The following is a 23,784-nucleotide window of genomic DNA, read 5'->3' as shown; positions in this document are numbered from 1 at the left end:
TACACGTATTCCCCATCCCGATCCCCCCTCCCACCTCCCTCTCCACCCGATTCTTCTGGGTCTTCCCAGTGCACCAGGCCCGAGCACTTGACTCATGTGTGTTTTGATACACAATTATAAACTCCTGCTGAAGGAATGTCTGTGTAAATTCACAAGCATTTTGGAATTGGGCTCCAAAAGTCAGGGCCCATCACAAAGAGAAACAGAATTAGGGTCCTTTGGATTCCACTGTTGCCTGCATCCTTCCACCTGAGATAAAGGAAAAAGAAAAAAGATCAAACTTCACTTGATGCAGGAAGTGCAGGTCCCACAGCTGTCTGCACGGTCACACTTCTGTGTGAAGAAGCTCTTTTCTAGCAGAAGTGAGACTACCCCAGGGCACGTGGTCCTGGGCAGGTGCTCGCACTGAAAATAGCGTGAAGCCCGCAGTTTGCAGCCTACCCGACATCCGGGCTCGGAGCCGCCAGGACCGAGGGGGCGTCACCGTCCCAGCCCCGCGCCCCGCCCCGGGCCCGCCGGCGGGGAGGAGCTCGGAACCGAAGAGGAAGCGCGGGATGGAGCTGCGCCGCCTCTGGCTTCTCTGCTGCTGCTGCTGCTGCTGGGCCCCCTGCGCCGCCCTGGCCCCGCCGCTCGGCCGCCACCCGCTCGCCGCCTTCCGGGTACCGCGCACGCCGGGGGAGCCCTTCCCGCGCCTCCAGTCCCGGGCTGGGCGGGGCGGAGGGGCCGCGCGAGCCCCACCCCCGGGGTCGCCGGCCGCTTCCGGCCCCGGGCGGAGGGCGGGGCCCTGGAGCGCCACAGCCTGGAGTCGCCTGTGTTTTCCAGCCCGGGGGAAGGCTGGGCTGGCCGGAGGTGCCACTCGAGCCAGTCCCGGCGGGTTACCAGCCCAGTCCTTTCCCGGGGCGGGAGGTGGGGCTGGGGCACCTGGGCGCCACACCCGGGGCGGGGAAGTGTCTCAAGCCCTGTCCTGTCCTGGGGCTGAGGGGCCACGCGACCGCCACCCGCGGGGGTCGCCTACGCTGTCTGGTCCCCGGGCCGTGAGAGGGGGCACCTGAGCTCCACCGCGAGGGGTTGCACGCCCCGCCTGTCCCCGGGCTGAGCGGGATGGAGGGACCACGCGAGCACCCCCAGGAAATAGCTGCGCCGTCCTTTCCCGGGGAAGGGGTGGGGGGCACTCGAGCGCCATCCCCGGGGGTCGCCTAAACTCAGTCCGGTGACGCGCCCGGGTTCCAGACCCGGACTCCGTCCTAGGGTTTCCCAGGGCATGCCGACCCACAGATTGGTCCTCCTGGAAGGATGTGTGCCTGAGGGTTTATACGACACGTCCCAGGTTGCGCACTGATTATGTCCAAGCTGGTCCTAATTGAAAAGCACAGCCTCCAGGCGTTCTCTCAGCCTCCCCAGACTGTGCATTTCAAGGACTGGAACCAGAAGTAGGAGGCAGAAACCTGGCCGTTTTCCGGAGGGGGAGCACTGATCACCTCCTCCTCAAATCAGAGTTTTATCGGCCAGGAGTCAGCATTCAGAGCTCAGGGAATCCTGCTTATTTATGATTTTCCTGAACCCAGGCTCCTTGGACTAGCTCACACCCTACAAGTTCATCTGACTTGGTGAAGACTGATTTAGAGAAGGGGGTAGGGTTTAACTTCCTTTTCAGATTATTTTGAAAAGGATTCATGATCTCAGGTTGCACCCCAGCGTTAAAACTCAGGAACACACCAGTTAGCTGAGTATCAATAAGATTTTTCCTCAAACCAAGGAAGCTGCAAGAGAGAATGATTTAGAGTGTACCTCACTGTGTTCTATTAATATATGTCGGATACTATTTAATAGTTTCAAGTTGTGAGAGGTCATCATCTTGGTTTAATTTTGCTGTCAAAGAAAATTCATTCCTAATTGGGAAGTGTGAAGTCAGTAATCCTGCTGCTTATTGGAGTTGTATTTATTCTTTATCCTAGTATTTTCTTGGAGTTTGCCAGAGATTCTGAAGCTGTGCACCTTTCTACCCCTCCTGCTGGTCTCCTGGAGCCCCAGTGTGGGAAGTGCCAACCTCTTCTGATTCTATTTTTGCCCAAACCAAGATATATATTTTTATCTCCTACTTACTGCTCTAGCTTTCAAAACCAGAAACACTGGTATAATGGCTTAAGAATGAAGTTTCTGTCCTGTATTCTCTTCCTGCTCTGAGCTTAGTGACATGTGATGGTGAAGTAAACCCCTTTGGGGGAAGATAATCAGTCCCACCTATCCTGGTGATGTGGTCACTGACTGAAGAAATAGAAGCACTGCAATACCCCTCAAAAATATATTTGAGGATTGGAATCACAAGGAGGCCAGAGTAATGAATATATCTTAAATATGTGTTATTTGTATAATTTGTAATTATGTGTGCATTTGCTCATATCATATACTCATACTAGAGGCCCTACCCAGACAGTGGCAGCTAGGAAATACAGCTAGCTCATTTCAAGAGAAGTACAAGAGTGCTTGTTGGAAGACATAATTTCTCTTTTAAGTGGAGAAGGACAGAGTGATGAAGATTTTCAGCACATTTTAAAAATCTTGAGAGAGCCTGAAAAATTTCCAAAGCAATTGCCCCTGGTGGGACTTGACTTCATGAGATGTTGTGACTCCTTTCCACACTTGCTGGAAACTGTGTTTGAACCTAGATGGCTGTTTGAACCTGGTGCAGACTGGACATGAACAGGTAGAAAGGGCCTTGCTCGAGCATTAGGAAGCATCCCTCCACCCTAACAAGAGGGACTAACATGTGTTGTGACTGATGCTCAGTATAACTCTGGAAAGCTTTATGTCAGATTAGGAGTTGGTTGAGCTGAAATTCTCTGCTTACCTGTCTGGGGTAAATTATGGACAGATTGTAGAAAATTCCCTGGCTCCATAATCAAGTTAAAATTTTAAAAGTTTAAAAATTAAAAGAGTTATAAAATGCTCTCTGTGTTTTGCTAGGGAGAACCAATAGGTTTTTAGGGTGAAAAGTAAACAAATATGGAGGGCCAGGAGCTGTAGTTTTTGACTCTTTATATCTTATTGAGGGAAACCAAAGAGTTCTCATGTCTGCAAATGCATTGATGAACAGTGGCTCCTGAAATGTAGCATGGAAAGGTATTCAGGGAACTGCAACTGTTGACACAGTAGGAGAAAGGGTCTGATTGATTAGTAATTTTTTCACGGTCTTAGGTTCACGGTGAAAGGTTTTGTGCCTGCCTTACCTGTTTTCCTAAATTCACGGTGAATATCCATGAGTGGAAGTTAGGTGGCATCTGTGATCCTTGCTCACAGACTGTTATTCAGTTACTGTTGAGTGAAGACCAAGGTCCTCCTGGGATGTTATGGGATGCCTCTCAGGATAACTGACAGGGAAAGGAGGGGATAGCACTCACCCCCCCCCCCAACCTTTTCACTCCTTAGAAGCTTCCGGTGCTCAGGAAGCCCCTGCTCTTGTTTTGCGCGCCTGATCCTTATGCTGGAACCCAGCTGTGCACTGACCTTTATTCCTGCTCCCTATTTGACCAAGAGCAGCTGGTTTCCTGACCACTTTGGGGCTACAAACCCAATAAGGGAACCAATGACCGTTGTATGTAACTCACTTCAGAATAATGTTTATATGCCAGTGCACATGTGATTTTGCCTAAAATTTCAGAAGCTTCACTCTTAAAATGCTTACCTTAATGATACATGCGCCAGTTTTTAAAAAATTAAATTATACATACTTGGAGGCATATTTGTTTACATATAAATAGATCATTTTACAATGAATGATCCTAATGAATGAGCCACAGACATTTGCTATTAACAGCCCCTGAAGATCTGGATTATTTCCTCCAAATAAACTTTATCCAGAATACTTTAAACTACAATTTGCATCTAACTGAAACATTAAGAGGTGAAAATGATGTAAGAGACTCTTGTTCAGGTGGTAATTTCTAATGGTTCTAGCTTAATGCATAAATTGCCAAAATTAAAATATACCAGAAACTTGAAATCTTGGGTCAAAATTTATTCATTCATTTGTTCATCTGTCCATCAATTTATCTCTTGCTTTAGCATTTACTATGTATAATGTGCTAACTTTGAAAAAAAAAAGCACAATATAAGAGTTTCAAGTTAAGTTTTGTTTGGGGCAAAAGGAGAACTATAGCATGGGAGACTGCATCTTAGATAGCTCCGAGAAACTGCTCCAAAGAGGTAGCGGGGGAGTTCAGTATATGTGTAATTTTAATGGAAAGGGAGTACATGCAATCAAGCACATATTTTTTGCAGAAGGTTTCTGCTGATCATGAGGAGCAGATGTCATCATGTAGGAGATGCAAGAATTGGGCTCATAAAATCGGCTCCTGAAAATACCTGTCTGAAGAGCTGTCCTGCCAATTTTTCCTTGAGCACGGGCACGTCATTTCTGATCTTCACACAGAACTTCTTTCGGGGGTATTGAAGGTCAGCAGCTGAAACGGCGCATGATTTAATCCTTCTAGAGGAAGATGTCATGCACCTGTGGCATGTGCCAATTTGTAGTTGATGATGAGATGGTCTAGGTTTTCTGATTGATTCAGTGGTGTATAAGACACAAATGGATTCTGCTAGAAGTTGGCCTCTGGTCAAAGTAGGCATTTCATCAATTCCTTCCCTCAGGTTGATCAAGTTTCCTTTCATTCACTGCTGAGAGTCCTTATCATGAAAGGATTATGAATTATGTCATGTGCTTTTTCTGCATCTATTGAAAATATCATATGGTTTTCCTGTTTTTATTCCATGAGTAGGGTGTATTATGGTGATTATTCAGATACTAAACCAATGTAGTCTCTTTTAATAGACCTCACTTGGTCATGATCTATTGTCTTATAAAGTTTTGAATTTGATTTGCTGATTTTTTTTTTTTTTAAGGATTTTACATCTACAGTCATGAGGGCTATTGGTGCATATTTCTCTTGCCAGGAGGTGTTTCTGTCTGGTTTTGGAATCAGGCCTTATATAACCAGTTGCAAGGAGTTCCCATGAATGTGTGTGTACAATTGGTAGTGGCATCTCTTTTTTAATTATATGGACTTCACCAGTGAAGCCACCTGGGCCTGGAGTTTTCTTTGTGGGATGATTTTCAGTTAGGAACTTAAGGACTTTAGTTGATAAAAAGTTGTTCAAGTTCTCTATTTTTGCTGTATCCAGATTTGGTGATGTAGGTCTTCCTTGGGGATTGTCCATTTTGCATAGGTTATCAAACTTGTTGGCCTCAAGTGCTCAAAATATGATTCTTCTAGTGCCTGTACATCTTTCTGGTCCTTCTTTCCTTCCCAATAATGATGATTTATGTGTCTTCTCTTTCTTTTTTTTTCTTTATCACAGGAGTCAGGACTGAGAAAGTGCAGGGGAGGGGGCCTCAGGGAGAGCATCTGACTAGAGCAAAGCTCTAAGCTGAGAGAAGGGGAAGAAAGGGCCTGGGGGCTGTGCCCTGGACACCTTGCAGGCGAGAGCAGGGTCAGGAAGCCATAGGGATGCATTAATCACAAACCAACCTTCAGGGGAGCCCCTTCCCCTAGTAGGACACCTGAGTGCTTGGTAGTGGGCCATGTTGTGGGAACCTGGGCCTCCTCGCTGCAGTCTGTCTGTGAGGCCCACTCTCATGGCTGCATGTATTTTCCTGTGCATCCAAAAAGGTCCTGCACCCTCAGGACCTCCATCATCCCTCCAACTCGCAGTGAAGTCCAGGATGCCTTTAGGACCTAGGAATCCTCTGAACTGCTCAGCAGTTCAGATATAAGTCACTGACTTATATTTGTCACACACTCACTTTGTGGTCCTGTTCTATTTTTAGATGTATACATCTTCTTCCCAAATTATATTCAAAGCCTTGCTTCATCAAGATTGTCTTTTGAATGCCTGAAACTCAATAACTGTTGATAATTTCATAGATTAGCAATCCTTCCACATATGCTCAGTAAGGAAAAATACGATCATGATAAATCCCAGGAATAATTTGCTTAAAAATGAACAGCTTAAAAAAAAAAAAAAAAAAATGAACAGCTTATGCCATTTTCAGCAACAGGAATGACCCTAGAGATTATCATGCCAAGTGAAGAAAGTCGGACATTGAAAGCCAAATACCCATATCACGTATATCTGAAACCTAAAAAATGGTACAAATGAACTTATATATAAGCCAGAAATAGACTCACAGACATAGGAACCAAATTTATGGTTTCCAAAGGGTAATGGGGTTGGGGAAGGTATAAATTAGGAATTTTGAATTAGTGATATACACTAATATATATAAAATAGATAACCGAAAAGGTCCTACTGTATAGCACAGGGAACTATATTCATATCTTGTAATAACTCATAATGGAAAACAGTCTGAAAAATAATTATATATACATATGTAAAAAAAGTAGCTTAGAGCTATCAAGGGCATGATGTATATAAAATATAATTATGTGTTATTCAACAAAAAATGCTAATTAAGCATCTGTTATGTACCAGGTGTGTGCTCAGTGAGGCGGAAATGGAGATGACTAATACAGACCAGCGTGGCCCTCATTTTGCTTATAGGTTGATGAGACAGACACACAATAAACATATAAGTGAACAAGCAAGTTTAGAGTAGCTTAAGTTAGAAACTTAATGAATAGTGGTCTCCCGAAGTTGTATTTACTCCACACAGTTGGTTAGTACTAGCAAATGGAAGCTTGTTTGTGTAAAAGATGAGCCTAACATACTTAAAACAAAATTCAAAGTGGAAGAATCTGTAAACAAGGATCTAATTTTCAGACAGACAAACCAAGTCATTTTCCTGGGACATTTCCAGGATTGAATCTCTTTCCCAAAGCCTTTTATCCAAATGAAATAGAGATCTCTGTAAAACCCAGATAGAACCACACCGATTTATCCAGTAGTTATTTATTCCTTTTTTCATGCTTCATTTATTGTGCTAAGACAAAGACAAAGATCACATAAGTACTTATTGGTTACAATTCCTACTAGTGTCTGGTATTTATTTGCAATTTATTTTCTTTTTTTCACTATATTAAATAAGCACAGTTAGTGCTTCGAAAATGCTTGGTAAAGAGGAATTATAAGTGGATAAGACATTTCTTTCCCAGCCTCAGATATTAAAGTCAGATATTACTTTTAATACAAAACATTTATAAATCTAATCTATTATCTTAAGTGACCTTTCATTGTGATCCACAGGAAATAAATCAAGCTTTTACTTTTGCATCTGAAAACTATTTCTAAGTCAGTTATATGCACATTGCTCCAGAAAGTTAACATAGGTGATAGAAATTGTTTTTTGTTTTTTTTCTTCTAGGAAAGTCTTAGTAGACAGCGATACTTGAATTCTTTATTTTCTCATGAAAACTCCACTGCTGTCTATGGAATAAACCAGTTTTCTTATTTGTTTCCTGAAGAGTTTAAAGGTATGGACTCTGGGGTTATTAGCTGATTAGTTTCCTGATTTTAATTTGTTTCCTTAATTTTTAAGAATCTTCTCAGTTGTGAATCTAGTAAACTGAGTAATAGTTAACATTGATTAAATACTTAAAAGTGTCAAGCAAGTACCTGATGCTGACAGTTGGAGAAAAAAGTTCGTGGCCACTTTCTTCTAATAATCACTTAAGAACTAAATACTATAAATGCAGACCTTTTCCTGTGGCTCTGAGGAATAGCACCTCATCCCTCCTCCAGTTTTCTATGCTATTTCTGTTCGAGACCCCCCCTGGTTATGATAAAACAGATGTCAATTATACTCATTTTTTATTGACCTGCTTCTGTCAAACCATTTCATGTGACAACCTGGCCCTATTGGAAGAATTCTCATCTTTTATAGCTTTTGTCTACTCCATTCCAATTATGGAAAAGAATAAAAGGCAGACTTTATCGGAAGCTCCACTGTTTGTGTTGAAACATCCCTCTGAAAGGAATCCCTGTAATAATGTTGGCTGTCCTTTCATCTTGTGTGTGTCCTCAGCTATTTATTTAAGAAGCAGCCCTTCCAGGTTTCCCCAATTTCCGGCAGAAGAGTACACGTCCATCTCCAACCTGTCTTTGCCATCAAGATTTGACTGGAGGGATAAGCATGTCGTCACCCAAGTGAGAAACCAGAAGAGCGTATGTCTTAGATTTTTTTTTTCTTTTTAATCACTTTAGGATGGGAGTCACTTTGGGGTTCAAGTTCAATCAAACTTGGAATGGAACTATCCTTTCAGTAGGTAAATTCACACCTCGGTTATCACAAAACAACGAGAACAGGCGACCATCCCCCTGGAGGGAGGAGGCGCTGTTAGGCCCAGCCTCACTCGGGGGCTGAGCTCTGGGGTGCCCTCTCTGCCTGCCCGGCCCCCGCTCAGACTCCCAGGACTCTGCAGAACAGCGGGTGGAAGGCTGAGGGAGGGGAACGTGACCAGGTTAAGTAGCTCAAAAGGGAAACAACTGGAAATCAGGCGCCTGGCCCCTCAGTGCCCCCGGAACCCTTGGGCCCATCCCTTGAGCTCCCTCAGGGACCCTGCCCCCAGCCCCAGCCCTGCAGAATCACACACCTTTTATCTGTGGTCCTTAAAAACGCTGTCAGATCTGCTTTGATATGACATAGACGTGCCTGGAAACTACCAACTGTGCAAAATCATAAAATGAAAATGAAAGGGATTGTAGGAGAAATGAGGTTAAGACTCTGCACTAAAAATTCATGACACATTAAAAAAAAAGAAGAAGAAAGTAGTAAAAGTCACAGCACAGTTTTACCTGTGTTAAGTGATAAAGAAATGTGTAAGCCCTGCAGTAAGTGCAACCAGTTACCACCATGTGATATCACTTATATATGAAATCTAAAATATGACTCAGATGAACTTATCTATGAAACAGAAGCAGGCTCTCAAGACAGAGAACAGACTCCCTCTTGCCAGGGAGGAGGGGTGTAAGGGGATGTAGGGAGAGTTTGGGGTTAGCACATGCAAGCTATTACATATAGAATGGATAGACAACTAAGTCCTACTATACAACACAGGAAACTGTATTCAGTATCCTGTGATAAACCAGAATGGAAAAGAATATGAAAAAGAATGTGTGTGTGTGTGTAACAGACTCACTTTGCTATACAGCAGAAGCTAATACTACATGTAAATCAACTATACTCAGTGAAAAGATCAAATTAAACAATGCAGCCATTTACCTTGCAGAAGTCCCGGGTGTGCCTATTAAGATTATCTGGAATCAGGGAAAGCCAAACCCCAGATGCGGGTGGGGGTGCTCATAGCCCACAATGAGCCGTCTTGCTGGCAGATATTAGAGGACAGGCGCATGTGCCCTGCACCCCTGCCAGGCGCAGGGATGTCAGCTTACCAGGAAAAGTTGACCCCTAACTACAGGGATGTGGTCTCAGTTTGTCTGCAGTGGGAACCTCAGCAGGTCACTCAGCGTCCTCTTGTAAGGCCAGCATTTTGGATCCAGCAGTTGCCCAGTGACCATCTCTTTAAGATGAACTCCTTTTGTTTCTCAGATTCTGTATTTGTTGTTGTGGATTGAAATAACCACCATATCATCTGCTTTATTACCGGATTCTAATGAAGAGTGATGCAGTTTGCTTACGGTGTCTTAAAGTAGAACTTTTATTTAGAAATCTTTGTACTAAAGGAAAGATGTTTTGGAGCAGCCACCACCGTCTTGGGGCAGCATTGGTGGGTGACCTGAAGCAACCTGCATTTACCTTTCTCAAGGGGTGCAGAGCCTGCAGTAGCCTCCCTTAGTGAATGCTGAACTCTCCACATGCCCTGGAGCTAGAGATGTAGATAAGGCCACAGGAGATCCCTCAGAACTTCACTCCAGGAGGCTTTCCTGCAGCAGCTGGTGCCAGGATTAAGGTGGTTCCACCCAGTTTCAAATCCCAATCTCATCTCTGCCTTTCCTGCGATTCTTTCCTATGTGAAATTCTTGATTCCATTCCCTTTCATTCCTTTGTTCTAGTTTACCCAATAAAAGCAAGTTAAGAGACCCAGAGTCAGAAAGGTTGTTCGTGAGTGTTTCAATGAGGAACGATTACTGTGGGTTCCTATAGTTGGGACATTACCTGTGCGTTCATAACCCTGATGGGCTAACAAGTCTTTTATCCAAGTCCTGTGCTTATCTGTTAATGAGAACAAATATGCACCATGCACCCCTGCTCTGCTCACCTTTTCCCTGCCTTCTGCCCTTGGAGGGGAGGTGTTGGAGGGCAGAGCAGAGTGTCAGGGTAGAAGCACAGACACACTTTTTCATGTTTTCTCCAAGATGGTTTATCACAGGATATTGAATATAGTCCCAGTAGGAACTTGTTGTTTATCCGTCCTATAAGTAATAGTTTGCATCTGTTAATCCCGTGCTCCCTCTCCACCACTCCCTCACCCCCTCCCCCATGGCAACTACAAGTCAGATACCTACGCTTGTGCTGACTTGTTTTTTTTAAAAGAACATCAGTCCAAGTGTTTTCCTAATCTCTAAAGTTCACTTTTATTTTGCAATGTCAACTGGCAATAGTGATACTCCCAAGTTACCTTTAATGAATAGTACATTTTGATGCTTATAAGAGAATTGAATTGAAAGTCAGCAGGATTGGCCTTTATATTCTATAGGCCTCCAGATTCTGCTCACTTGAATTGATCATTTGTGTTGTCAGAGATGTCGCTAGACATGATTGGCACATTGTTAGATAACAAATGTCATTCTGTCTCTGCTTCTATCATCATTCTATCTCAGTGTGGTGGATGCTGGGCCTTCAGCGTGGTAGGTGCAGTGGAGTCTGTGTGTGCGATCAAAGGGCAGCCCTTGGAGGCGCTGAGTGTTCAGCAGGTGATAGACTGTTCTTACAGCAACTACGGCTGCAACGGAGGATCCCCGCTCAGCGCTTTGTACTGGCTCAACAAGGTGAGTGGCTCTGCGGTCTTTTAAGCTGCTTGTTTACTGTGCGTTCAGTCTGTCATTTACTCAGTAATATTTTCAAGTTTGGAAATGTAGCTAATCAGAGCTTGAATTAATCCAAAGATTTCCCAGATATCTGACTATGTATATTTAGAAGTGGGATCTTTAGGAGGTAATTGAGGTTAAATGAGGTCATAAGGGGCTTTTTTGATGGCTCAGCAGTTAAGAATCATGCTGCAATGCAGGATACATGGGAGATGTGGGTTTGATACATAGGTTGGGAAGATCCCCTGGAGGAGGAAATGACAACCCACCCCAGGATTCTTGCCTGGAGAATCCCATGGACAGAGGAACCTGGCAGGCCATGGTCCATAGCATCGCGGAGCTGGACACGACTGAAACAACTTAGCATGCACACACGAGATCATCAGCCTGGGGCCCTAAGTTGATAGGACTCTGACAAAAGAAGAGGATGAAGAGGGCAGGGCCTCTGTCTCCCGTGTGAGGACACGTGAAAAGGTGGCCGTCTGCACCTCAAAGAGAAAGTTCTCACCAGACACTGACCCTGCTGGCACCTTGACCTTGAACTTCCAGTGCCCACAACTGTGTGAAAATAAATGTCAGTTGTTTAAGCCCTCCACCCCAAAAAATAAGAATTGCTTCTGTGTAGGTCAGCCATCAAGAGAGAAACCAAAGTGTGAAAAATCTTACCTGCCATCTGTGTTCAGAAAAAATATTTATGTTTATTCCCTAATATTACTTGGTAAATGCTTTTTCTGCAGATGACCCATAAAGATGACAGTGTATGATTATTCATTTCCATAGAACTTCTGAATGCCCAGGTTAAAAGGGGACTAGAGGTCAGCTGGTTGGGTGCCTCTGTGTAGATGCAGAACTGAGCCCTGGGAGGTGAGACCCTGTTGCCAGGTCAGTAGCTGAGACGGGCAGCACCCTGGCCCTCTCCCCACCTTCCACCCACCCCCAGCACACACCCTCTGACACTGTCCTGGCCCATCAGCAGTGATGTTGAAGCCAGGGATGAAGGTGCTGTTGTGTACTATGAAAAGCTGTCAAGACAGAGTTCCCAAAGTTGAGCATCCCTCTCTTCTTTGTTTGCTGAATCTGGAGTGATTCAGCAAATCTGGAGTGAATCTGGATGAATGGAGTCTCATTCATCACCAGATGAATGGAACAGAGAACAGTGATGGAAGGATGCTTGTGAGCATAATGCATGACCTCAAAGACTTGATAACCTAGAGCCAGAGCTGTGGAAGGAAGATATTTATGCTCTTATACCTTCAGGAGAAAGATGACCAGACTTTATTATTGAATCCAGTGGAGGTTCTAGGAACAGGAGATATAGAGAAAACAGGAGCAAAAGACAAAGACAAATAGAGTTTAATTACCTAGTAAAGTGAAGTCGCTCAGTCGTGTCTGACTCTGCAACTCCATGGACTGTAGCCTACCAATCCTCCATCCATGGGATTTTCCAGGCAAGAGTTCTGGAGTGGGTTGCCATTTCCTTCTGCAGGGATCTTCCTGACCCAGGGATTGAACCCAGGTCTCCCGCATTGCGGGTAGACACTTTACCATCTGAGCCACCAGGGAAGTTTCCATAAAAAACACTTGAAGTTTTAACTTAAGATTTTCATAACTCAAAGAATACCCAGATAATGAACTGTGACCAAGTTGAATCTTAGACTCCTTGTAGTAAGGTCTGTTTGATCTTTGACACAACCATGTGACATAGATGATGTTGGATGATGATTTTCTTTCAGCTGCAAGTCAAGCTGGTGAGAGATTCAGAATACCCATTTCAAGCCCAGAATGGCCTCTGCCGTTACTTTCCTGACTCACATTCTGGATCTTCAATCAAAGGTTATTCTGCATATGACTTCAGGTAAATATCTCCTCTTGTGGTTTTCTTTATGTTTCTTAAGTTATTATCTATTGACTACTTGGAATTAATAAGTTGATTGGCAGCATTGCTTCATACTTTTAAATGTTTTAAAATACACTTGATTCCCTGGTGGCTCAGGTGGTTAAGAATCTGCATGCAATGCAGGAGACCAAGGTTCCACCTCTGGATCAGGAAGATGCCCTGGAAAAGGGAATGGCCACCCACTCCAGTATTCTTGCCTGGAGAATTCCATGGACAGAGGAGTTTGGTGGGCTACAGTCCATAGAGTTACAAAGAGTCAGACATGACTAAGCGACTAACACTTTTATTAGAGATGAATTGGCAGTCACCATGAAGGTCTATGGATGTTGTTTCTTAAATATGATATACTTTTTTTCCATGTCTCTACCAACAGAAATAATGCAATTAAATTAACGCATTTAAATTCATTTGAAGGTATAATTGATACTTCACACCTCCTACTAAGCTTCAGTGTTACAATTACCCTTAGCGCATTTCAATCTTACTCTTGAATTAATAATAATAATAAAAACTTGCTTTCTCTAGAGTCTGAAGCTAATGTCAAGCAGTCTTACTTACCAAGAAGCATTTTTGAACCCCCTCTGTGTTCCTTACATTTTTCAAGTCCTCGACTGTCAGAAAGATATAAAATGAAGTTTTCCTATTAGAGGCAAGTGGACAGAGTTTATAACAGGACAGGTGACGAGCTCATCCTGCAGGCATCATGGGATGCAAGGGTGGGTGAGGAAGGGACTTGTATGGGAGTGGGAAGGGCCTGATGACTTGGGGTGGGTTCAGGGGAAACAATCATTTAAAAATGCTTTAAAAACACATGGCACTCAAAGCCAACTAAAGAACCATTATGACCATTTTGTTTAGTGCAAAATAGTTGCTGAGGGATGAGACACAGAACCATCCAACTCCTTGCTTCATTTTTTAAAAGTATGAAGGAAGCTTTGTACAGGGTTTTGAAACAGAGAAAGTAAAAAAAATTAAATTTGGCTAAGGTGACAGACTGGCCTACTACTTACTGAATATAAAAGCATCTCTGGGTCTAGATGGCATGTCCCCATGGAATCTGAAAGAAATCATGAGTGACTCTGGATCCTCGAACAAAGTGGAACCCACACCAGCATCCATGTGTCTGAGGACGGGCTGACCGTCCCCTCGGCTCCTGGCCGCCGGAGCAGCTGTCACCTGCCAGCTCAGTCCCCAGGGGCAGGATGCACAGAATCGGGATAAACGGGCAGGGTCCCTGAGCGCAGTGGCCCCCGCCTCCCTGGAGGGTGAAGGTCACATACTTTCTAAGTGAGCAAGTGAGCCCCTATGCTGCCAGATCCTGGAGAGTCTAAGGTGAGTGTGTGCACAGGATCCTCCGGAGGTTGACAGTGTGATCAGAGAGAACTCCAGGCATCCCTTGTCACAAGGAGCAGATTGAGAAAGTTAGGAAGAAATAAAAGAATAATGGGCATCGGTCTACTTTAGAGAGAGAGACAAAGCAAAGGTGACTGCAAGATTCATCTGTCCTTGGATCAGAAGGCAGAGGCCGCTGTGAAAACCCACCCCCATCACACAGAATATTAAACTCTGAGAACATGGCGCCAAGCTAACCACATTAGACTCTCTCTGCAAGAATACCTTCCTTTGATTTATTCATTCATTCACATATTTTACTGAACCCTGTTTCAGGATCTGGGGATTTGGCAGTGAACACAGCGGACAAAAGCTCTGCCCTCTGGGCTATATTTTAGTGATAGAGACAAGCAGTAAACCAAAGAAATAAAAATATGAATGGTTTGCTAGATGAAATAGCTTTAAAGAGAACCAAACAGCCATGAGGTAAAGAGGAAACAACAGGGGTAGGAAGTTGCAATCTCAGGATGGAAGCCCAGGAAGGGGGTTCCTGGAGAATGTAACATTTAGTGAAGACTTAACTCTGCAGCTCCCTGGGGAAACAGAGCTCCTGGCAGAAGGGATTGTATGTGCAAAGGCCCTGTGGCAGACACTGGTCCGGCATAGCTGTAGATCAGTGAGGAAGCCCCTGTGACTGTCCTGTCATCTCATGTGGCATCATGTCATGGAGAGACGCACTAGACTGGAGGTGATGAGGTGACAGAGGTCGTCAGGGGATGATCTTGGGGCAGAGTTGGACGAATGGTCTTAGATGTCTTAGATGGGATGGAGAATAAAGCCCCACAGGGCGTATTGAGGGATATCTGTGAGGATAAGAGAGGAGAATGTCAGGGAGGACTCTGGGATTGTTGCCCTGAAAGACTGAAAGAATGGAATTGCCAGGCATGAAGTTGGAAAGTCTAAGACAGGAGCAGAACAACAGGTCCTCGTGAGACAGACACACAGAAAGTAATCCCAGGAAGCTGGGAGGACTAGGGCGTGAAGCAGAACCAGAGAGCCAAGTGTCCTCAGGAAGCAAGTTGGTCCTGGGGGTAACCTGGCTCTCAGCCCCACCAGGACCTCCGGAGATGGGCAGACTATGCATGTGAGAAATGACGCCCCACCCGTGTTGGTGTACATCATCTCCTGGGAGTTTCCCCTGACCTCTATGTTTACCATCATGCTCTTTTAGTTTTTTAGTATGCCCAGACAATACCAGCCCAGATCATAGCTATCAGCCAAAATGTTCACAAAATTGTCTTCTAGCTCTGAAAAGATATATTTGCATTTAAAACCCTTCTGAATCCTAAAAGCATAATCTAGCCTTAAAAGCAGAATGATCATTCATACACAGGCTGCATCCTGCATTTTTGCTCATCAGAAACAGACCTCAGGAAAAACATTTCAGAAGCCAAACTAGAATATGAACATGACTATTTAAATAAAAAGGGAAAGAACCTATCACGTATAACTAAGGATGGAAAAACTAGGATGCCATAGGGAAGATGAAGTGTAAACCCATGTGCTCATCAAGGGTCTGTAACAGGTGAGACTCGCCCTAATCTCCAATTCTTTATGACAGTAACGTTTAGGAGAATTCTTAAAGACTGCAGGATTTGTCTCTTACTGATCTGTGAAAGTGATGGTAAGCTCATGGAATATGATAGTAGTTAAATATTGGGCTAAAATGGAAATAAAGATACTTTTTGGAATATATTGTAACTTGTGTCTAGACCATGCCTCTCTGAAAGATGAGTGACAACAGTTCTGGGGCTAAATGGAACTTTTCCCTGAAGCCTTTCCCTGCTGGTCTAGACCACAGGTGCCCTCCTATTTCCTGTTTTCCAGCAACTATGAAATCTTTTTCCTGGTCCTCCCTCAAGCAGAGATCATAACTAAACTGTTTCCATGACCCCATAGTGTTCACCACCTTCTGCAAATCCCTCAAACGTCTCTCTTTCATCCTTCTCCTTCCCTCACACCATCTCTGTAAAATGATCTTTGATTTTACTGGAATAATTTACTGGATAGCTTTTGTTATCTCTAAAAGGTGGAGGCAGTTGTCTTCTGGTTAATATGGAGAGTATCATGTTTGTCACCGTTGTGTCACAAAACATTCCACAAATTTAAATAAAATAGACATTATACACTAAAACCTGTGCTGAAGAAAACTAGTTTATTAGATAACTTAGAAACGAGGGAAGGACACAATGTTTAAAATAAACCTGGGGTATAATTTATGAGTCAAGCAGGCTATGAAATCTATGCCTATAATTGTATCTTTATGTTGATTCTGAAGATGGGTACAGTGGCTGTGGCATAAAACTGGAATTTGACCCATCTCTGTGGAACCTCAAAGCCCATACCCTAGCATGTTCTCCTCCAGAATTTTATAATTTTGACTCTCTTTAATGAATACCAGTTATTTTTACAGCAGCAAAAAGTAGAAATGCCTGCTTGTAAATCTCCAAAAACATTGTCTCCTTAACAGATAATTTGAGTGATTGTTTAGAATGAACTTGTGGTTTCTATTTCAGCAAATCCCATTGGTAGGCACTCATGTTTTTCTCTCATCTGTGGACACAATATTCCCTTGATAGAAACTGGTCTACAGCTGGCAGGATGAGGGCTTATCTACTCTTTCTAGCCACTAATCCATCATACTTTGCTACAGCAATAAACTATCAAACGATATCTTAATGGACTAAAATATCAATAACTTGGCTTCAGTGTCCTACACCCACAAAGCTGACCTTTAAAAATACAATTAATGGTTTAATTATGTACTTTTAAGATTGATGAAGGCTACATGTTATGTAACATCAGACTTTATCAATTCAGGTCCAGGTGGGAAGGCAGAATTGCATGCCCTGCTGTCTTCCCAGTTCAGCCCTAGTTCTTCTGGCATCTTAACATCCCTCCTGCCCTATAACTACACTCCCCGTCACCCACATTTTTGGGTAGCTCTTTTCTATAGTTTTCTTTATTTGATATTCACTAACCTAGGCTGTCTGTTCTCTTGATTTTTACTTGGTGTGGCAGAGATGATGAGATTCACCACATCCAGGCTTTCCACTCTCCTTATTAAGAGAATCCTTATATTTTAGTGTCATACTTTGTCAACCAGCTATAAATTTTAATTTCCCATCTTCCTTAAAACTAACCTTGGCTGTAGGACTGACATCTAGCCAATAAGACCCATGCAGATATGTGCAGAATGTGTGATCACTTCTGGGATCTCAACAGGGACATAGCACTTCCTGTTTCTACTTCTTACTGTCTGAAATATGAGTGAAATGGCTGGCACTCTAGCAGCCTTCTTGGATCGTGAGGTGATCTTGGGAATGGAAGCCTCATATAAGAAGAATCCAGATCCTGGTATCCTGGAGCCCATCGTGCTCCTGGACTGCCAGTCTTCCATACTTCTTACAGCCTCCTTTGTTTAGAACTTGATAAATGCCACCAAACCTACTCCTTGCCATATGCAGATTAAATACATCACTTTTGTAAAATATTTTTACCTTGGAAATTAAACTTCTTAACCAATTTTTTTTTCTTTTGATAGTGGCCAAGAAGACAAAATGGCAAAAGCACTTCTTGCCTTGGGACCTCTGATAGTAGTGGTAGATGCCATGAGCTGGCAAGATTACCTGGGAGGCATTATACAGCATCACTGCTCCAGTGGAGAATCAAATCACGCCGTCCTTGTAACAGGCTTTGATAAAACAGGTGAGTGCTGGTGAGACGTGACTGATTGCTTTGCAACTTGAACCCCAGCTTGACACGTGATTCCATCCTTTAAAATGCTGAACCTTGGTCCTCTTACATCTAAGTTCTCATGAGCTTTACAACTTTGCCATCGACTTCCAGGTATACACACCCTGCAGATCCCCTGGTCAATTTTTGGTAGATGCCGTGTTAAAATGACACTAAATTCTTGATCTAAATATTGGACATTCTCCATCTGCAGTGTTTAGGATAATTGCTGGGAAAAGAGAAGTGCTTATTATTTCATCATACTTATCTAACTGTTCTTTTCCTTTCCTTTTTTCAAATTGCTTGGACGTGTATATATGTGTGTTTTCATTTTATGCAGTAAATGTAACAAGCAGAATGAATTCAAACCCCTTTTCCATTGATTGCAGTGTGACACTGGTACAGTTCAGTTTACTTGGCTAGTTTGTTAGCATTTTGTTATTTTTTTTGTTTGTTTATTTGCTTTCTTAAAACCACGCTACTTTTCAGGAAGTGTTCAGTCATATCTGACTCTTTGAGACCCCATGGACTGTAGCCCACCAGGCTCCTCTGTCCATGAGATTTCCCAGGCAAGAATACTGGAGTGGGTTGCCATTTCCTCCTCCGGGGGATCTTCCTGATTCAGGGATCGAACCCACATCTCCTACATCTCCTGCACTGGCAGGCAACTTCTTTACCACTGTGCCACCTGAGCTTTGAGTGAACATTCTTCCACCACAGCTATGTTCTCCAGGGTCTGGTTTATATTTTGTAGGAAGTATCCCATACTGGATTGTACGGAACTCCTGGGGAACTTCATGGGGCATCGATGGCTATGTCCGTGTGAAAATGGGAGGAAATATTTGTGGTGAGTCTTGAACTGATATTGAAAATTCCAGGCTCAATGTCAAGGAAGAGACTGAATAGATTAAAATTATGAGCCTGTCTCATCCATAGTATGCATTCAGGGTTCTCAAACCACTGTTACAGTAACAATGGTCATCCTTCAACTAACTGATTAAAAATAAAACGTGTTTTTTAAAAAAGACACTACTACACATATTCATGTTTTTGAGAGGGACTGTAATAAAAAAACCAATGTAATGAGCAGAACATTATAAGATATAGCAGTAGTTTACCAAAGTTAACTACTTCCAAAAACACACTTAAGCTGAACTTCTTCAAAAATGTCTCCAATTCCAAATTTGCTTTTTATAACTATATGACTGTCCATTATTATATGTATTATAATGCCTACCTTAGGATCATCAAGAATCACTTCTTCTTTGTATAAAACTGAGTGAAAATCTGAGCATTTGTGTTGTTTCAGATTCAATATACCTCTTGCCATCTACAAAATTCTAGCAAAAAATTCTGTTCCCTGGAATTGAGAGGCTTAAGAAAATACCAGACACACTCTTTTGTTGAATAATAACATTTTTTGTTAAAGAAACAGCAGCTTAAAATAGCTATTTAAGTATCTTAAATGTATCCTTAAAGTCTATATTCAAACACTATTCTAAAACTTTTGATCTGGAAAATCAGCAAGTTTTCTGAATTGAGTTGATCCAAACTATATTGTGTATGAGAGCATTTATTTTATTTCTCATTAGTTCTAACAAATATACAACTTTTTAAAAGCTGTGGAATGCCCCAGGTTGTGATATTTATAATAAAATGATAGTCATTTTTAGATGTTTTTATAATTAATTTGGCATTGCTACTGAGGTGGATAAAATATGAAACAGTGGTCTATTGCCCATAGCTGGAGCACAGTTCTCTATTTGAAAGTGCAAAATTCACACAGAGAAATTAGAGCAATGAAACAAATATGCTAATTTAAGCCAATCCCCTTGAATAGGACCAAATAGATTTTTTAGCTGAGGAACAGTTTATTGAAGCTCTTACAATAAATTCTGAGTTTAAAAAAAAAGAGTTATGGAAAATTTTGGGAGCATATATATTTTTTTGCTTCTTTTATATATATGTAAATATATATATATGTGAATACATATATGCGTATATGTGTTACTTTGGCTGTGCCGGGTCTTCTATTCAGCCTGCAGGCTTTCTCTCGCTGTGGCACGTGGTGGCTTCTCGAGTTGCAGAGTGTGGGCTCCGGATCAGGCTGGTGTGGTAGTTGCAACATGCAGGCTCAGTTGCTTCACAGCATATAGGATCTTGGCTCCCCAACCAGGGATTGAACCCACACCCTCTGCATTGCAAGGGCATATTCTTAACCACTGGGCCACCAGGGAAGTCCCTGAGAGCTCATATTCTGATTCAGTCTAGCGACAACAGCTCCATTGTTCCACTAAATGGCAACTAGAGCGTTGCAGCCAGAGCACCAGACCCCAGCCACGCCTCTCCTTTCAGCATCCCTGAGGGGCTTTGCAGGTAGGAGGCTGATGTGGTTCCTGACCCCTTGCTACCTCCAGTTTATCTCTGACTGTGGAGTGTGGTGCCTGCATCTGGGCTGAGGGGCAGCTAAGGTTAAAGCTCTAGAAGGAGAGTTGCAGGAACATGATTCAGACACTGGTTCATCTTCACCTCGATCTTGACTCTGTTCCCTGCCCCCACCTCTCCCAGCCCCCCGCTACAAAGGGTGGTTCGGATCATTTCTTTCTGTTCCCCAAGTAAGTCTGCACACCCTGCCTGGTTAGTCATTATATAGGAGCCCACATCCTTTCCGAAAGTATTTCCTGAAAGTTAAATCCCTGATACGATCACATTACTCTCATGAACAACCACCAAAGGCAGGTAGCAATTCTGTGACCCCAAGAAATTTTAAAGACACAGCTAATCACAGACAAATCCAGTCTTCAAATAGGATGTTTCATCGCTTCTGCCATGGCATTGTGATCCCTGCTCTTTCATGCTAAGGAAGCATCACACACTTGTGACTGAAATTTTGTTGAAGTTCAAGTCTTAGAATTTAAAGGTTTTAAGTTATATTTAAAATAATCCTATAAATTATTGTATTGTCTCTAAAGTATATACGAGTGCATTCCATATTTCAGATACATTCATCTGTTCAGTTAATAAGTTTTGAGTTTTTTTTAATAGTGTCTTGAAGTAAAAACATTAAGCATCTCTGCTGATATCTGCTTTTGAGTTCGCCATGTTTATATGGACAGGTAGCTAGAACCAGTAAGCTATTTTCTTAGTAGATATTAACTTTCTGAACCCAAATCAAAACTGTCTTAATATTTAAAAGAGATGTAGTGCTCACTTCAGCAGCACATTTACTAAAATTGGAACAATACAGAGAAGATTAGGATGGCCCCTGTGCAAGAATGACATGTGAATTAGTGGAGCATTGCATATTTTTCCAATGGAGAGAGTAACATGGAAACATATACACTACCATATGTAAAATAGATAGTCAATGGGAATTTGCTGTATCACTCAGGGAACTCAAACTGGGGCTCTGTAAAAACCTAGAGCAGTGGGAAGCAGTTGGATGTGGGAGGAAGTTTCAAGAGGAAAGAAACATGTAGACCTATGGCTGATTCATGTTGATGTATGGCAGAAACCAAGACAATATTGTAAAGCAATTATCCTTCAATTAAAAATAAATTTAAATTTAAAAAATTAGAGATGAAGAGTTAAATCATAGTGGTGCATAAGAAACTCATTCACTTTAGTGAAAAAACAGCATGTAAAGAAAAAACAGAGTACTACCAATGATTTCCTTTTTTTCTTAGGTATTGCAGATTCTGTTTCGGCTGTATTTGTGTAATGTGTTTGCCACATTGAGAGTCGAATACAAAATTGAAGGTTCATGATTAGAGCTGACACTTCATTCTTGGCGTTTCATCATTATGCTTTTGCAACTTCTGACAAAAACAGGTTCTAGGAGCTGGTCATGTTGAAACGAAGCTATGAAAATTTAGAGAGAGGTGTACTGCCCACCTCTGCAGGAAGAAGACCAGCACCACGGCCTGGGAGGAAGATTGGGAACAGTTTCCTCCTGGGAGGAAGGTCGGATCAGGAAGTGTTTTAGGTCTCTTCATTCTGAAGCAGCTATTATCTGGTTTTGTTTGATTGTTGTCTCTATTTGTCCTTTGTTTGTTTTTAATGACATATTTCCAACAGGATTAAAGAAAGGAGAAGCAGTCCTTTTCTTTTATGGGATTCAGTCACCAGCCTCAGCTGCCCCTACACACAAGAACAGCCAACTTAGAACTGTGTGTGCCTGTCAAAGAGGTATTCCCAGCCTCCCAGAGGGAATTTCATAAGAGTTGTGAAATGCCAATTGCTTTTCCCCCAAAAAATGGTGCTCACCCCTTGACCTGTGCAGAGGTCATGTAGAAAGAGCCAAAAAGACAATCACTTTTTAAGACAAACGATTGAAACTAAGTAACCCATATGGCAACCCTGTAATGGGAAAACCTCAAGTAGCCTTGCCTGAGAGACAGTATTATTTGTGAATTCTCACTGTCAGTAGGATTTCAATGCATTTTTTTTTTAATGTGGACCATTTTAAAAGTCTTCACTGAGTTTGTTACAATATTGTTTCTGTTTTATGTTTTGGTTTTTTTGGCCTCATGGCATGCGGAACCTTAGCTCCTAGACCAGGGATCAAACCTGCACCCCTGCTTTGGAAACACCAAGTCTCAACCATAGGACCACCAGGGACGTCCCTCCAGCACATTTTATTTCTTCCTTGGTTCTCCCTGGATTGAGGAGCAGTGGGCCTTCCTATATTTTCTCACCTTTTCTCTTACTCTCAACTGCAAAACTTTAAATCTTCCTCATGGTCTGGCTTCCTTGGCTAAAGTCTCATTTTTTACCTTCCATTTCTATTTTATAACCATTTGTTTGACTCCAGTAGTCTCTAAGACTTTGTCCATGTCAGGACTTCACCTGTCTGCCCTTCTGTCGTGTGGAGGCACCACTCCTTTCAAAGTTCAGTCTCAGTAACCTGAGACAGTATTAGCCAAAATGTGAGCTCCCCAGCCCCTGTTTTTCCAGTTTTCTGCGTGTTTTTGCAGACTCCCATCCTAGCTACTTTTCTGTGCATCCTTTGAGGTTTCAGCTCATCCCTGGTTCTTGAGGTCATCTCCTCTCTTGCTAAGTCAGTGTGGCTGTGTAAGAACCTCAGAACATGAAAGCTGCTCTTCAGATTGAATATAAGTACAATCATATTGTAGGAGTTAACACAGCTGCATCAAATACTGCATATTTAAGCATTTCCTCTCTAAGATTCGTGGTCACTTTCCAATCTCAATAGAAGCAAAATTGTAAAGATAGCAACAACCACTGAAAACAATTGAGACATCCGATTTTTTTCTCTCATGGTTGGCCTTTATTAATCTCCTTATTAGAAAAAGAAAATCCACAACAGGACACTATTTCTTTTCCTTACACCAGCCAGAAGCAATTTCAAATGAATATGTGTTGACTCAGGTTTAGAAATGCTTCAGAATGAACATTGATATTTTATTTGATTAATATTCTAAATATCCAACTGTACCAGAAAGGAATATGTCTTGATTGTCCTAGTTTGTGATGATGTACTAATTCTTGTAAAATGTAAATGGTTTTCTGATACTCTTTTACAAATGATATTTTTAATTACAGAATGATGCATACTTTTCAGCTCTTGTGGATTTTTATAAAATTAATAATGAAACAACCTATATTTGACTCTGAGTTAAGAAGACTCTGTCCTTGTGTATGGCTTACATTTTGTGAACACAGTGTTAATGTGTTTTATAGTCACACAGAGTTTCCTCAGTTCTGAACCCATATATTGATTTTTTAATTTTCTTTGTAGACATGTTCGGCTTCCCAGATGGTACTAGTGGTGAAGAACCCTCCTGTCAATGGAGGAG

The 23,784-nt window shown here is 42.4% G+C and overlaps 1 protein-coding gene and 1 non-coding gene across 3 annotated transcripts; both read left to right on the top strand.

The window, feature by feature from the left end:
- The first annotated feature begins 293 nt into the window (after positions 1-293).
- On the top strand, positions 294-22,062 carry CTSO (cathepsin O). Of its 2 annotated transcripts, none has more exons than XM_065904786.1 (8): positions 294-659; positions 7,319-7,427; positions 7,979-8,118; positions 10,735-10,902; positions 12,675-12,796; positions 17,775-17,938; positions 18,720-18,812; positions 21,797-22,062. In XM_065904786.1, exons 1-8 carry the CDS (start codon positions 555-557, stop codon positions 21,817-21,819), a joined length of 924 nt encoding a protein of 307 aa, XP_065760858.1. In that variant the 5' UTR covers positions 294-554; the 3' UTR covers positions 21,820-22,062. The 2 variants fall into 2 exon arrangements, with proteins under 2 accessions (XP_065760858.1, XP_065760857.1); XM_065904785.1 differs by having other exon boundaries at positions 21,652-22,062.
- Positions 21,169-21,275, top strand: LOC136146252 (U6 spliceosomal RNA). The gene has a single exon (XR_010658969.1). It is a non-coding gene; the product is annotated as a U6 spliceosomal RNA (small nuclear RNA).
- Positions 22,063-23,784: the final 1,722 nt, after the last annotated feature.

This window comes from Muntiacus reevesi, chromosome 13 (genome assembly GCF_963930625.1).
Source record: "Muntiacus reevesi chromosome 13, mMunRee1.1, whole genome shotgun sequence".
NCBI classification, from domain to species: Eukaryota; Metazoa; Chordata; class Mammalia; order Artiodactyla; family Cervidae; genus Muntiacus; species Muntiacus reevesi.
The sequence above is the reverse complement of the archived record's forward strand: the minus strand, read 5'-3'. Positions and strand labels throughout refer to the sequence as shown.